The 12,636-nt window shown below is 41.1% G+C and overlaps 1 protein-coding gene across 6 annotated transcripts in view; it reads right to left on the bottom strand.

The window, feature by feature from the left end:
• Positions 1-4,141: 4,141 nt before the first annotated feature.
• Positions 4,142-12,636, bottom strand: part of LOC103119482 (adenylate cyclase type 10-like) — a 53,500-nt gene continuing 45,005 nt past the window's right edge. For 3 of the 6 annotated variants that reach the window (XM_060189753.1, XM_060189754.1, XM_060189755.1), the window contains 9 exons: positions 12,145-12,317; positions 10,970-11,126; positions 8,053-8,257; positions 7,864-7,960; positions 6,973-7,091; positions 6,564-6,681; positions 5,585-5,783; positions 4,905-5,113; positions 4,142-4,381 (listed from right to left, as the gene is read on the bottom strand). In XM_060189753.1, coding sequence (XP_060045736.1) covers positions 4,375-4,381; positions 4,905-5,113; positions 5,585-5,783; positions 6,564-6,681; positions 6,973-7,091; positions 7,864-7,960; positions 8,053-8,257; positions 10,970-11,126; positions 12,145-12,317 — 1,284 coding nt within the window. In that variant the 3' untranslated portion in view covers positions 4,142-4,374. Of the gene's footprint in view, positions 4,382-4,904; positions 5,114-5,584; positions 5,784-6,563; positions 6,682-6,972; positions 7,092-7,863; positions 7,961-8,052; positions 8,258-10,969; positions 11,127-12,144; positions 12,318-12,636 lie in introns of those variants that run through there. The other 3 variants (XM_060189756.1, XM_060189758.1, XM_060189757.1) reach the window with 3 other exon arrangements.

The following is a 12,636-nucleotide window of genomic DNA, read 5'->3' as shown; positions in this document are numbered from 1 at the left end:
CTATAAAATTCAGCAACTAATTTTTAAAATATTTTTTATTTATTTATTTTCTCTTTTGTGGCCTTTTTTAAAAATTGTTGTTGTAGTTATTGTTGTTGATGTCATCGTTGCTGGATAGGACAGAGAGAAATGGAGAGAGGAGAGGAAAACAGAGAGGGGGAGAGAAAGACAGACACCTGCAGACCTGCTTCACCGCCTGTGAAGCGACTCCCCTGCAGGTGGGGAGCCTGGGCTTGAGAACCGGGTTCCTTACGCGGGTCCTTGAGCTTTGCACCACGTGCGCTTAACCTGCTGCGCTACGGCCCAACTCCCAATTAATTTTTTTAAAGAACAGATATCTGAAGAGACTCTTCTCCAAAGATATTATAGATGGACAACAGCACATGAAAGATGTTCATCTCTCACTACTAAGGAAATGCAAATCAAATCAAAATGCAAAATCAAAAAAATCAAAAGAGAATGACTTTCATCCAAAAGACATGAAACAAGAGTTGGAGACGGTATAGAAAGAAGGGAACGCTGACATGACGTTGGTGGGATGGAAATTGATGGTGTCACTATAAACAACAACATATAGAATGTTCAGCCTTTAAAAACAGAGCAACCCAGGCAGTTTCACAGTGGGTGAAGTGTCAGATCATCAGCAAAACATATGCTAGAGTGATGCTCTAGTTTTTTCACTCTCACGCATAACTCTTTAAAAACTTGAAAACAGATATCCATATGACCCAATTATTCCACCTCTGGCTAATTAGCTGGAAAGCACAAAAAGACTAATTTGAGGTGATCTATACATTTCTCTATCATCACAATGTTAGCTACAATAGTCAAGAACTGGAAACAACTGGCAAATAGGTAAAGAAGATATGCTATGTATATATACAGCATGGCTATAAAAAATTAAATTATAACAGCTGAAGACACCACTATCCCATTTTTAATAATGAGTAGAGCAAGAAAAAAACCAAGTAAATAGTAGGCATGAACAACACATAAAGCCAGATCTACCAGACATCTGCACATCACTCCTTAGAAGAACATGCACTCTTCTTAGATGTATGTGCTGTATTTTTTAGGATATGCTATATATTAGACCATATAAGTCTCAATAAATTTTGAATAAAATCATACAAAGTGTATGTCTTGACTATATTGAGTGCAACATTAATAATAAAAGTAAATTTGGGAAATTCACAAATATACAGAATTAAAAACACTACTCATAAATAGTGGGTTAAAGAAGGAAACAGAAGAGAAATTTATAAGTTTGATAAACCTATGGGGGGTACAGTAAAATCTGTGTTTAGAAGAAAATTTATAGTTGTAAACACTGTATTAAAAAATCTCAAATTTTAAATAGCTTGACCTTCTGTATGGGAAAAAAAATAAATGAAATATCAAACTAAGCCCAAAGCAAGCAGAGAAAGGAAATCAGAGCAGAAATAAGTAAAACAAATAACAGAAAAACATTAGGAGCAAAGCCAACAAAGCCAAGAGTTGGTCCTTTGAAAAGATAAACAACACAGATAAACTTAATGAAGGACTGGCCAAGGGGTTGGAGGGCAGAGAGAAAGAAAAAAAGGAAAAAAGAAGACTTATTATTAAAATCAACAATGAAAGTGGAGGATATTTATCAATGACTTTATCACACAAAAAAGATTAAGGAATATACTCTGGACAATTACATTTTAGATAAACTAGGTGGAAGGAGCAAATCCTGCAAAGATAGAAATGGCTGAAATTGACTCAAGAGGAAATAGAAAATCTGAATCAATTAATATTTAATTTGTTTACCTACTACTATAAGAGATTAAGAGAGTTAGTCACTACTTTAGAACAATTCCTACAAAAAAGGAACCCAGTCTCAGTTAATTTCACTAGTGAATTCTACCAAACTATGAAAGAATTTCAAAACCATTTCATTAGTTCTTCCAAAAAAGCAGTAGAGGCAGAAATACTTCCATACTCTAAGACCAATACTAACTTGACACAAAAACTAGAGAAAGATCACAAGAATGTTATAGACCAACAGGATTGTAGATGCAAAAATCCTCAACAAAATCCTAGCAAAACAAACAGAGTAAAAAATAGAGCTAAGAAGGGGGATGGGGGTAGATAGCATAATGGTTATGTAAAGAGACTCTTATGCTTGAGGCTCCAAAATCCCAGGTTCAATACCCCCTGTACCACCATAAACCAGATCTGATCAGTGTTTAAAAAAAAAAAAAAAAAGCACTTCCCCTCTCTGAAAGAGCCAGGCAGGGAGGGAGACAGCTTAGTACATTAGAGCAGACGACTTGCATGCTTGTGGGTACATGTTTAATCCCTGTCATTGCCATCTGCCAGAGGCATGTTGCATCTCAGAAATTTTTAAGAGTACAGAAAGAGGTTAGATGAAAATGGGTGAGAAAAAAAAAAAGGAAGGGGCAATAGTTAAGGGATGAAAAGGAGAGAATAGGGTAGGAGAAGGAAAGGAGAGAAAAGCTAACAAGAAGAGAGAAAGAGCAGCAGCCTGGGAGGTGGTGCGATCAATGGTTAGAGCTTTGGATTCTCAAGCATCAGGTCCTAAATTCAATCCCTGGCATTGTATTTGTCAGTGAGGCTATGGCTCACTTTGTCTCCCCTGTCTTGAGTTAATAAAGTGTTGGCTTGTTTTTTTGTTTGTTTGTTTGTTTGTTTTTTAAGGAAGGAAATGTACAGGCTAGGCCTCCATTTCTTAAACATCTCCCATCATGTCCTTGAAATTCTGACCTTGGCATTTGAGCAAATTATTAAAGACATGGTAGTGGAGAGCTAGCTTACTAGGGACCCAGGAATTCTTAGTAGATAAAAGAATATCCTAGAGAACTTAAGTTAGAATCCCGGCTCCATCATTTTGTGACTGTGTTTCTTGGGTAATACTGGGATATAAACTTACTTCACAGAGTTAAATAAGATTTAAATAATGCAATTCAAGTACTTAGTATAATGACTGGCACAGAATAAGTGAATTAAGTGGTAGCTAGCATAATGTTAGCTAACTGACTATGAACACTAAATGACTGAGTTACAAATCAGTGGGTAGGAAAAGAGATAGCATACTGGTTATGCAAAGAACTTTTATGCCTGAGGCTCTGAGGTTCCAGGTTCAATCTCCTGCACTATCATAAACTAGTGCTGAGCAATGCTCTGTACTTTCTGTGTGTAGCTCTCATTAAAATAAAATGGTAAGTTTCCCAGAGCCCCAACCTACTAGGGAAAGAGAGAGGCAGGCTGGGAGTATGGATTGACCAGTCAATGCCCATGTTCAGCAGGGAAGCAATTACAGAAGCCAGACCTTCCATCTTCTGCATCCCACAATGACCTTAGGTCCATACTCCCAGAGGGATAAAGAATGGGAAAGCTATCAGGGGAGGGGATGGGATATGGAGATCAGGTGGTGGGAATTGTGTGGAGTTGTACCTCTCTTATTCTACGGCTTTGTTAATGTCTCCTTTTTAAAAAAGGACTGGCTTAAGCATCCCAGTTCAAGTCCCTGGCTCCCCACCTGCAGGGGAGCTGCTTCACAAGTGGTGAAACACATCTGCAGGTGTCTATCTTTCTCTCCCCCCTCTGTCTTCCTCTCCTCTCTCTATTTCTCTCTGTCCTATCCAACAATGACATCAACTACAACAACAATAATAGCTACAACAATAAGAAACAACAAGGGCAACAAAAGGGAGAATAAATAAATAAATAAATAAATATGTTACAAAAAAAAATCAGTGGGAAGATCAAGGTCTGTGGAAGAAAGGCCAGATAAAGGCTAAACCTAGCAGCTTCTAAAGAAAGAATACAAGAGAGCTAGAGTTACATACTACTGCCAATTTCAGTTTCATGTGGAGATTTCCCAGTCACAGAGTCAAAAGAGAAATTGATTACCACACATATGTACTTCTCAAAAGATTCCTTGGTTATATTACCACATCTACATTAAAGCTAACAAGGAAGCACTGAAATACTCACACTGTCATCTTCCTTAAGTCATGGCATCTATAGTAGATCTTTCCATCTGCTAGTGGAACAGGTTCATCTCAAAATCTCACAGGCTTCTGGTCTGCCCCTGGCTCTAATTTCTGCCATAGTTATGCTAATGATTCTTATAAGCCAAGAAAGACCAAAGTTTCAGGCTTCAGAAATATAGACTTTTATTCTGATGAAGATATAGTGGTGAATGTAATAGGATATTTAGTATGTACACTATACAGTATCTTAAAAAGGAGGATTTGGGGGCATTTCTTTGTGCTATGTTCAGTAATTGAATCATGGCCCCTTTGGATGACTGCTTTTGTTTGCTTTAACATATATCTCTTGAATTTCTTGAATTCCATATTCTCCTTGGTATCAGTCATGCTGTCAAATTCTGAAAGCAGGAAGAAAGAATTACCACAAGCACCAGTCTCAGCAATTAGCAATTCAACTCAGTCCTCAAAAATAAGGAGATTTGTTAGGTCTCACGGCAGTAAGTTCTTCTTTCCTCTCTTTTTCTTTCCTATATCTTACACTTACCTTTAAGGATATTACAACCTAATGCTTAAGGTATTTTTTCCTCCTTTAGTACTGTTTAGTGATTCCAAGGGGATAATCTAGCAGCTTAACCTGGGATCAAAGAGAAACTTTCTGTATCTAAGGGCTTCTGTAGCCCAAGGGTTATATATGGTAAAATAAAAAGCTGTGAGAAGTTCTATTATCTTTTAACAATGTAAAGAATCCTTGTCTGTCCAGGCTGGGTGAGAAGATAATAATTACCTTTGGAACAAGGGCTAACGCCTTAAATCTGTGTGTTCCTCCTTATTGTGAAGGTATAGCATTTGACTGCTTCAGTAAGTCTCAGGCCAATTTTTTTTTTAAATCTTTCAGACAAGGTTCCAAAAATGAATGCTTACTCTATTCCTAGATGTCCTTCATAGAAATGGTTTTCCTCTAGGAACCCTTCCTTTATCCAAATCGAGCTTATGTCCAAAGGATCACTAATGTTAGTCAAGGACATGGGCTTTCTCTCTTCATAACTCATTACAGAGGCTTTAAGCTGAGAGACCCACTGGTGATAGACAGGGCAGGTGACGCATCGAGAGAAGAACTCCTTGAAGTAGTACTGAAAGGAAAAGAAGGTCCATTAGGCCAGGGATCAGTATATACTTCCCTCTATTCAGTCTACCAGAACCCATAACACCCCCCACTTAGCATTCTCACTCAGGGCTGGGGGAACAGGGCAGGGCTACTGATGGTAAAGTAGGCCCAGCAAGTTGGGTTTTGAGACACAGAGAAAGTGGAGTGTTTTAGGATCAGAGGGCAAAGTTACAGGAAGGTGTTTCAAATTATAGCCTGAAGCAAAGCGATGTCATTGAGAAGGTTTAAATGTTAACATTTCAATGGCAATGGGAAAGTTATGGGATTCAGTCCTGATCTGCGTGCAAGAGTATCTGGGAAGGTACATGAAGTAGGTAGAAGGGGCAGGGAGGAAAAGAGTAAGGGAGTGATGCAAATGGCAGAAGAGTACCACATAGTGTAAGTAACCCGATGAGTTAGGTGTTAGTAGGAGGACTAAAAGCAGAAAAACTCATACCTTGAGGGTCTGGCTATGAGCCTTTAGGGAAATATGCCTTAATAAACACTTTGGCATTTTCTGTAACATTAAAACATGACACTCTAGGAATCGGACAAAGCTATGTGAACCAAACAGTGAGGCGTCTGTTCTTTTCACCAACTGGCAAGCCTTGGAGAAGTGTTGCTTCAACTGGTACCACTGTGAGTCTTGGGCAAACCTAAAGAGAACGAATCACAGCTCTCAGCAATATCCTTTGCTTCCCTACCTATCATGGCTCTTATATTAAACTTGACTTCTTTATGGCTCTAAGATCTGTTGGACAGTTAAAATTGAAGCATTGGAAAGTGGTCAAGACCTTGCTGCTTCTGATCACACAGGGGCAGAGTGGAAAGGAGCTATTATTACACCTTTCCTCACATTGTAAGTCCCTTATCCTCCAGCTAAAGTGACCTGTAAGAGATCTAAAAGGGTCTTCTTTTGAGATCCATACAGTAATAACTGAGACATTGAACAATAATTGTAGGGGGCCAGAAGTTGGCACATCTGGTTGAGTGCACATGTTAAAATGCACAAGGAACTGGGTTCAAGCCCCTGGTACCCACCTGGAGTGGGGGGGGGGGGTCTTCACAAATGGTAAAATAGTGTGTGTCTCTCTCTCCATATCTCTAGTCATGCATGCCTGGAGAAAGTGACTAAGGTTACTACTAAGTCACATGCAAGGAGACTTAAAAGGAGATCATTAGTATTTATTCAGCTTTGCCACGAAATTAAGCACTTAAAAGTAGCCTCAGACTTAATTCTCAACCTATAGGTTTAAACCTGTTAATAGACAAGAAAAGTCCTTCTAAAACAATAGAAGTATTTAGAAGTGGGCTATAGATGTGGAATAGAGCTCCCTAAATAAAGTGAAAAGCTATGACTTTAAATGACTTAGGGTGTCCTTACATTTCTCTCCTTTCCCACAGTCCCTTTGTAAACCTTTGCTGCCCCATATTACCACATGGCCAGAGAGGAGTAGACCCCCAGCATGACATTGTTCTGAGAGGTTAGAATGCAGCTGTGCTCATAGTGTTGAATGAAACGCAGACACTCACTGAAGGGACGATACAGGAATCCTGTGGGCAGAGAAAGTAACCAAGCTAGTTTGAGTTATCAATGGAGGAGCTGGTAGAGTGTATTGTGTGTGTGTGTGTGTGGTGCAGGACGTGGGGGAGGGTGGAAGGGGCAGCAATATCTCAAGCGCAGATAGCTCTGAATTACAACATGGTTGTAGACTTTTAAGAATCCAAGGGCTAGGAGCACAGGCTATGCCCTAGGGGCAGGTTCATGACTCTTTGTTCCAAACCTAGGGCCTCAATGAGGCCTGGATTTCTCAGGAGCACAGCAGAGCCCTACACAAGATTTACCTTCTCCATGGAGCAGCAGGTCTAAGCAAGCAGAATAGAAGCAGGCCAGGCCAAGGACATCATGACCCTGGGAAATGAGCGGCCACTGACTCTCCAGCACATGGACACACAGATCAAATCTGCCAAGAGACAGAGCCACTGGCACCAGTCAGGGAGAAGGGAGGATATTGCAGGAGAGGGGAAACTGCATACTTTTAAAGCAGCCCAAGAGTTCCCAGATGTCATCTCCATGTTTACATAGTTTCTATGCCTGGGTCAGACCTGTTTTGAGTTACAAATCCCTACCTCCCTGCAGAAGGAAAAAAAAAAAAATAGGGGACTAGGTGGTGGCACACCTGGTTGAACACACAGATTATAATCCACAAGGACCCAGGTTCAAGCCCCCAGTCCCCACTTGTAGGGGAGTAGCTTCACAAGTGGTAAAGCAGTGCTATTAAGTCTCTCTCTCTCTCTCTCTCTCCCTATATATATATATATATATATATATATATATATATCCATCCTACTACTCCCTCAACTTCTCTATCTATCCAAAATAAAATCAAAAGGAATGGGTTGGGGAGTAGCATAGTGGTTATGCAAAAGTCCTCCATGCCTGAGGTCCCAGGGTCCCTTATCCAATCACAAACACCACTATAAGCCATAGCTTAGCAGTGTTCTCTCTTTGTATCATTATCTCATTAAAATAAAAAATATTTTTTTAAAAAAGTAGTTGCTGCACTATGCATTTCCTCTTCCTCCCCCTCCCACCCTCCATGACAATGCTTCCTGGAGTGACAAGAAGGGAGAGAGCGAGCCTGCGCTGTAGAAATAGAATATCTGCTTCTCTACTGGGAGATCCTGCCCCCCCCCCCCTTAGGCAACACAAGAGATAGAAAATGATCTTAATACTTCTTTTTTAGAAATGCAGATCTGAAGAGAACGGAGAGAACTAGATTCTCCAAAGCTGGTTTCTTGATGTATCTGCATATCTCTTGAGCTTGAAAGCCTAAGAAAGGTAATAGAGAGCACTGTGTAAGGTTTGAGTCTGAAGCTGGTCTTTCTAAATGCCCTAGGTCCACCAGCCCCAAGCCCCTTTACCCAGCTTGATGGAGTAGTCAAGATAGCCAAGGCAGAGCTTGGTGTAGGCTAAGGCCTGCAAGAGCTGGGCTGTGGCCAATAATCCTTCCCTGGAGAACCAGCACAGGCTGCTTTTCTGAATGGCCATCTTCTCACAGCGTAGCCAGTTTTCCCTGTCACCCATGGTCTGGGAGAACTGGGAGAGGGCCACATAGGTAGAGACAACCTGTGGGGCGACAAACACAGGGCAAAAGATTCCAACTGGACTTTCACAGTACAATTCCATTTTGTCCCTTTCCTGACGAGAACCCACTCTGGTGCCTTATTGTTCACTCAGTCAGGACTCCTTTCTGTGTCCTTGCTACCCCCTCACTCCAGCGGTAAAGACATGATCTTTTTCACTCCTGTATTGCTGGCTTGGTCATTCACACTATCTTTACTTTAAATAATCTACCTTTTCTACTTGCTCCTATCCACCTCCCTTTTCGAGTCCAAGAATTTTCTCTTTAAAGCACTGACCAAACTATATACCACTTCTGTGTTTTCTTTAATGAAGGCCTCTGGTTCTTGTCCTTTAAACTTCAGAACTGCTCCCTTGATCTTTATCATAACCAATGTACATTTGACACAGCAGATGATTCTTCACTTTTAAATTTTGATAAAAGGTGAGAGAGGAAGGAGGGGAGAGAGACGCAGAGAGGAGAAACACCTACAGCACTGCTCTACTGTCTGTGAAGTTTCCCCTTGTGCAGGTGGGGATTAGAGGATCGAATCTGGATTCTGGAGCATGGACACATGTGCGCTCTGCAGGTGTGCCACCACCTGGCCCCAGTGACTCTTCTACAACACTGTCTTCACTTCACATCATGCTCTCTTGGTTTTCCTCCTGTCTCCCTGGCAACTTCATAGTTTCCTTGGCTGGTGTTCCCTTTAGATGCTGAACTCTTGACACTGGGGCTGTTAACTCAGTTCTTTTCTTTCTCGCTGCCTTGGTGTTTTCATCCATTTGCTGGCTTTAAATACCATCTACACACTGATGACTCTCACGTGTCTATTTCCAGTCCAGACTTCTCCTGTCAACTTCACACCATTACAATCAGTTGCCTACTCAACACTGCCACCTGAAGTTACACATGCTCCAAATCTGACTCCCAACCTTCAACCCGTATCTGTTCTATCTGCACAATTCCCCCATTTTAGTTAAAAGTATTTCTGAGGGAGGCAGGTGGTGGCACACCTGGTTATGTGCATACACTATAGTGCACAAGGGCGCAAGTTCAAGCCCCTGGTCCCCACTTGCAGGGGAAAAGCTTCATGAGTGGTGAAGCAGGGCTACAGGTGTCTCTGTCGCTTTTCCTCTCTATCTCCCCTCCCCTCTGAATTCTCTTTGTCTCTATCCAGTAATAAATAAATAAATTTAAAAAATAAAAATAAAAGCATATCTGCCCTTCTAAAAGTCCAGGTTGTATCTTTTATGATCATTCTTGATAATTCCTCCCTTCCATCACATCCCATACTCTCAATATTCCTCCCATACCACTTCCTTTGCCACCGCAACCATCCAAGCTAATCGTCTCCTCCCTGTATAGCCACAGTAGCCTCCTAACGAGCCTCTCTGCTTCCTCTCTGGCCTCTTTCAGATTAGTCTCAATATAGTAGTACTGTGGCTTCTCTTCCCAGAATCTCCCAATGCCCTCCCTCTTTTTTTTTTAGAGTTAAAATCAACCCTTCTCCCTTCCTCCCCGTTTGTGGCCTACAAGGTCTGCACCATCTGTCATCCACTCTTCCCCAGTCTCTGAGTCATCTCTCCCACTCTAGTCACACTGGTTCCTTCACTGTTCCTCAGACAGAGGACATGCTTTGTGAACTGAGTCCACTGCCTGGGCACTCTTCTCCAAAATAAACATGTGGCTTTCTTTCTTTATCTCCTCTATACATTTGCCCATGAGTTACGTGCTCAGTGACACTTTAACCTAACTGTCTTAAACTGTAAGCCTCAGCTCCTAGAATCTCATGTCTTCCTGCCTCCACTTTCTCCACTAGATTGCTTATCATGCAGTATACTAATATGCTTTATTTATCCATTACCTATTTCCCTGGAACAAATGTTAGTGTCTGGCCCATAACAGGCATTCATCAAATATTCTTTTAGCAAATGGATAGAGGAAAAATGTGTAAACATAAAAAATTATGGAGACACATTTCCCTTCCTTCTTTTCCCCCCTAAGTCAGCAATTCTAATTTTTTTTTTAATTATGAGGCTTCTGTATCTGATGAAATCTATGTCCCCTTCTTTACTTTCCACCACTTCCTAAATGCTGAGTGGTAGTTTGTTTTTTCCTCTAGAGCATTACTCAGCTCTCGCTTATGGTAGTATGGGGTACTGAACTTGGGACTTTGGAGCCTCAGGCATGAAAGTCTCTTTGCATAATAATTATGCTATCTAGTCCCACTCCCAAATGCTGTTTGAATACACACAAAATTGTATTATTATTATTATTATTATTATTATTATTTAATTTCTTATCTTTATTTATTTATTAGGTAGAGACAGTCAGGAATCAAGAGGAGAATGGGAGGTAAAGAGGAAGAGACAGAGAGACACCTGCAGCACTACTTCACCACTTGTAAAGCTGTCCCCCTACAGGTGGGGACCGGGGCCTTGAACCTGAGTCCTTGCACATTATAACATGTGTGCCCAACCAGGTGCACCACCACTCACCCCCCTCCCCCACAAAATTTTACATTTAATTTAAGGAGTTCATATATAGCATCCCTCCAGGAAACTCATCTACAAATTGAAAATTAAGAAACATGCTTAAACACATGGCAGTGGTGTCTGCTAAGTCTGATTAAAACCAGCCACTTGTCAAGGCCTCTCCCCCTGGCATTTTAAGTTTCTGCGTCAGGTCCAGAAGTGAAGAAAGGTCTTATTTACCTCGGCTTCATTTACCAACTCCTCAACTAAATTCTTCTGCATGAGAGTGGCAAGGCAGGCAAACCTGCGGCTGCTGGCGGTGGCCTCCAGGTTATAGAGCTGCAGTAGCAGGGAAAGGCAGTGCACCTGCTGCTGGAGAACTGCCAGCTTCTTCTTACTATTGTGAGCAGTTGTTATAAACACAGGGTGGTTAGCATACCCTTAATTTCCAACAGGGTCTAACTCCCCCACTCCACCCCACCCCGTAACAAATCCAAGGGACTCATGCACAGACTTGCAAATTTGGAAATGTTCCTGGGATCCCATGACTTCTAGCCCCACATGCCTTTTAAATTCATTCCTCTTGCCCATGAAAAGTTCAGACACCTTTTTGGTTTAATTTTATTTTTGTTTTTAACTAGAGCATAGCTCAGATTTGGCTTGTGGTGGTGCCAGAGGCTGAATCTTCTGGAGCCTCAGGCATGAATCCTTTTGCATGGCCATTGTGCTAATTCACAGGTGCAGCACCAGCATTTTATTAATTTTTTAAATTATCTTTATTTATTTATTGGATAGAGACAACCAGAAATTGAGAGGGAAGGAGGAGATAGATAGATAGATAGATAGATAGACAGACAGACAGACAGACAGACAGGGACCTGCAGCTCTGCTTCACCACTTGAAAAGCTTTCCCTCTGCAGGTGGGGACCAGAGGGTCCTTGCGCATTGTAACGTGTGCTCAACCAGGTGTATTTTTTGGTTTTTTTAAAAGTCTTTCTCTTTGAATTCCTGTTTTGATTCAATGTAGTACTTATCTATTATTGTAGTTCAGTAATTAGGTATCAATATATTATACGTGAGATTAAATTACTACTTATATGAGCATATATTTATATATAAATATTTATCTGTGTGTACATACACATATCTTTATGTGAGACAGGGTAATGTCGCACTCCAAAACCACAATAAGTCTGCATTCTGCTACATTTAATTGACTCTTTGTGTGTGAGTGTGGGTGTACATGAGTGTGTTTGTGTGGCATGTATGTGTGCCAAGCACACAACACAGTAAGTTAGGAGAACTAGAACTGTCTATTATATGCTTGAAAATAGGAGCTTTAGGTAAGTTTATACAAAACTCTAGACTGGATCCCTGTTAGAAGAAAACAAGGAAAATTTGATCAGGTTTCTCACTTCTCACTGGGGTTGTTTGGTGACTGGCTCAGGGAACAGGAACGCCAATACTTCTCAAGGAATGTTTGGAAAAGGACACCAATCCAGGTCCAAGGGAAATTCCTTTTCAGCAGTCGAAGAGCCTGCCTGGCCAGCTTTTTGGCCAAGGTGATCTGCCCCATGTTGAAACAGACCTGGAGATGAGAAAATGAGAAACAGTAATGTAAATGTGAAGAAGAGTACTATGGGCAGGGCTCTAGAGATAAAACACTAGCTCTTTTATCGTGTGGTGAATGCTTGCGGGCCACAGACATGCTTGAGTGAGCTGAGCAGGAGCAGAGCTGCAGTTGTTTCTCTCTCTCATAAAATAAAAATAAATAAACCTTTAAACAGAGAAGTAGCTTAGTCAGTAGTGTACACTACTTGCATGTATGAGGTCCTGGGTTTGATCCCCATCAATAACATATGCTAGAGAAGTGCTTGGGTCTTTTCCTTCCATACACATGTGAGAAT

Source organism: Erinaceus europaeus, chromosome 4 (assembly GCF_950295315.1).
Source record: "Erinaceus europaeus chromosome 4, mEriEur2.1, whole genome shotgun sequence".
In the NCBI taxonomy this organism is placed as follows: Eukaryota; Metazoa; Chordata; class Mammalia; order Eulipotyphla; family Erinaceidae; genus Erinaceus; species Erinaceus europaeus.
This window is presented reverse-complemented; position numbering and strand designations above follow the sequence as displayed.